Consider the following 2611-nt stretch of genomic DNA (forward strand, 5'->3'; position numbering starts at 1 on the left):
CGGACCCAAGTCGAGCTTAGATAGAGAAAAAAAAAAGGTTTGAGTTTTACTTCAAGAAATTAGTCGGTGATGACGGAGTCTGAGAAAGTTTGTGATTTGAGGAAACTTTGGTATTAAGAAACTTGCTTCTTTTTTTCGTGTCATTGATGAAGAAAAAGTGTTTTTCACCCGTTGTTGGTGGTCAGACGAAATCTGTGCAATTTTCGATTTCATTTCACAGATTCCTATTCTTCTTATTCTTCTTCTTCTTCTTCTTCTTCTTCTTCTTCTTCTTCTTCTTCTTCTTTTACGAGGGATGACGTCTATGGGAGGGAAAATTTACTATGATTTGTTTAAATCATTCATAGGATAGTCTTCTGCAAACATGAGAAAGCAAAATATAGGAAAAAATTATCCATAAGTATGTATATATATATATATATATATATATATATATATATATATATACATACATATATATATATATATATATATATATATATATATATATATATATATATATATATATATATATATATATATATATATATATATATACATATATATATATATATATATATATATATATATATATATATATATATATATATATATATATATATATAAATATGTATATAATTGTTATTATTATCATTATTATCATTATTATTATTATCATTATTATTATTACCCAAGCTATAACCTTAGTTGGAAAAGCAAGATGCTATAAGCCTTTGGGCTCCAATAGGAAAAATAGCCCAATGAGGAAATGAAGTAAGAAAATAAATAAAAGATGACAACAAATTAACAAGAAATCATTCTAAAAACAATAACAACGTCAAAACAGATATGTCATATGAAAACTATAAAAAGATTTATGTCAGCTTGTTCAAGATGAAAACATATTCTGCAACTTTGATCTTTTGAAGTTCTACTGATTCAACTACCCGATTAGGAAGATCATTCCACAACTTGGTCACAGCAGGAATAAAACTTCTAGAATACTGTGTAGTATTGAGCCTCATGATGGAGAAGGCCTGGCTATTAGAATTAACTGCCTGACTAGTATTACGAACACAATGGAATTCTCATGGAAGATGTGAATGTAAAGGATGGTCAGAATGATGAACAATCGTATGCAACATGCATAATAAACTAATTGAACGATGGTGCCAAAGATTAATATCTAGATCAGGAATAAGAAATTTAATAGACCGTAAGTTTCTGTCCAACAAAATAAGATGAGAAGCAGCAGCTGAACACCAGGCAAGGAGAACAATACTCAAAACAAGGTAGAATGAAAGAATTACAACACTTCTTCAAAATAGATTGATCCCCGAAAATCATGAAAGACTCTCTCAATAAGCCTATTTTTGTGCAATGGAAGAAAACACAGACCTAATGTGTTTCTCAAAAGTAAATTTGCTGTCGAGAATCACACTTAAAATTTTGAAAGAGTTATTCAAAGTTAAAGAAATACTCTCAATACTGAGATCTGGATGTTGAGGAGCCACTGTCCCTACCCTACTTAAAAGCATACTTTGAGTTTTGTTAGGATTCAACTTCATACCCCATAATTTGTACCATGCACTAATTTTAGCTAGATCTCTATTAAGGGATTCAGCAACCCCAGATCTACATTCAGGGGAAGGAATGGATGTAAAGAGAGTAGCATCCTCTGCATATGCAACTCGCTTATTTTCCATGCCAAACCACATGTCATGTGTATATAGTATGAAAAGTAATGGGCCAAGAACACTACCCTGTGGAATACCAGATATCACATTCCTATACTCACTATGGTGCCCATCAACAACATCTCTTTGAGATCTCTTACTTAAAAAATCAATAATAATGCTAAGAAACGACCCACCTACTCACAACTGTTTGAGTTTGAAAACAAGTGCCTCATGATTAACACGGTCAAAGGCAGCACTAAAATCAAGGCCAATCATACGAACTTACTGACCATAATCAAGGGATTTCTCTACAGCATTTGAGATTGTAAGAAGGGCATCACATGCTCCAAGGCCTTTACGAAAACCGAATTGCAAACTAGGAAATAGATTATTACCTTCAGCCAATCTCTTAAGACGTTTTGCCAGAAGACTTTAAAAAACTTTAGATAATATGGGAGTTATGGAAATTGGGCGGTAATTAGTGGGACTTGAGCTACCATTTACATAGAGGAGTAACATTACTAATTCACCAACTAGTGCTAAAAGCTCCCCATTTTGCTAACTTTCGCAAAATAACAGATAACTTTGGAGCTAAGATACCTGCACTCCTTATAAAAAACAAAGGAAAAATACCATTTGGGTCTACACCTTCATAAGCATCAAGGTCCATCAACAGAGATTTTATACATTCATTTGAGAATCAGCTGATTCCTTTCAAGCAAACAACTTCCTAGATCTGAAATATGATTTTCATCCAATTATGTCTAACCACATGATCGAAGGACATTAGTCGCCGTCTAGTATTTTTTTGTTTTTTTCAGGCGAAGATATTAGAATTGAGTTTTGTTATACTGGAAGTCTTCAATATTTCTTTTTTTTTAATGTTATCTGAGTTTATGAATATTTCTCTCTCGGTTTTATATTAATTTTGCAAAATTTCTTGATTTCTTTTC

The 2611-nt window shown here is 31.8% G+C and overlaps 1 protein-coding gene across 1 annotated transcript in view; it reads right to left on the reverse strand.

The window, feature by feature from the left end:
- Positions 1-233: 233 nt before the first annotated feature.
- Positions 234-2611, reverse strand: part of LOC137652791 (protein FAM200C-like) — a 117747-nt gene continuing 115369 nt past the window's right edge. Inside the window, exon 6 of the mRNA XM_068386198.1 lies at positions 234-302. Coding sequence (XP_068242299.1) covers positions 234-302 — 69 coding nt within the window. The remainder of the gene's footprint in view (positions 303-2611) is intronic.

This window comes from Palaemon carinicauda, chromosome 14 (assembly GCF_036898095.1).
Source record: "Palaemon carinicauda isolate YSFRI2023 chromosome 14, ASM3689809v2, whole genome shotgun sequence".
Lineage (NCBI taxonomy): Eukaryota > Metazoa > Arthropoda > Malacostraca > Decapoda > Palaemonidae > Palaemon > Palaemon carinicauda.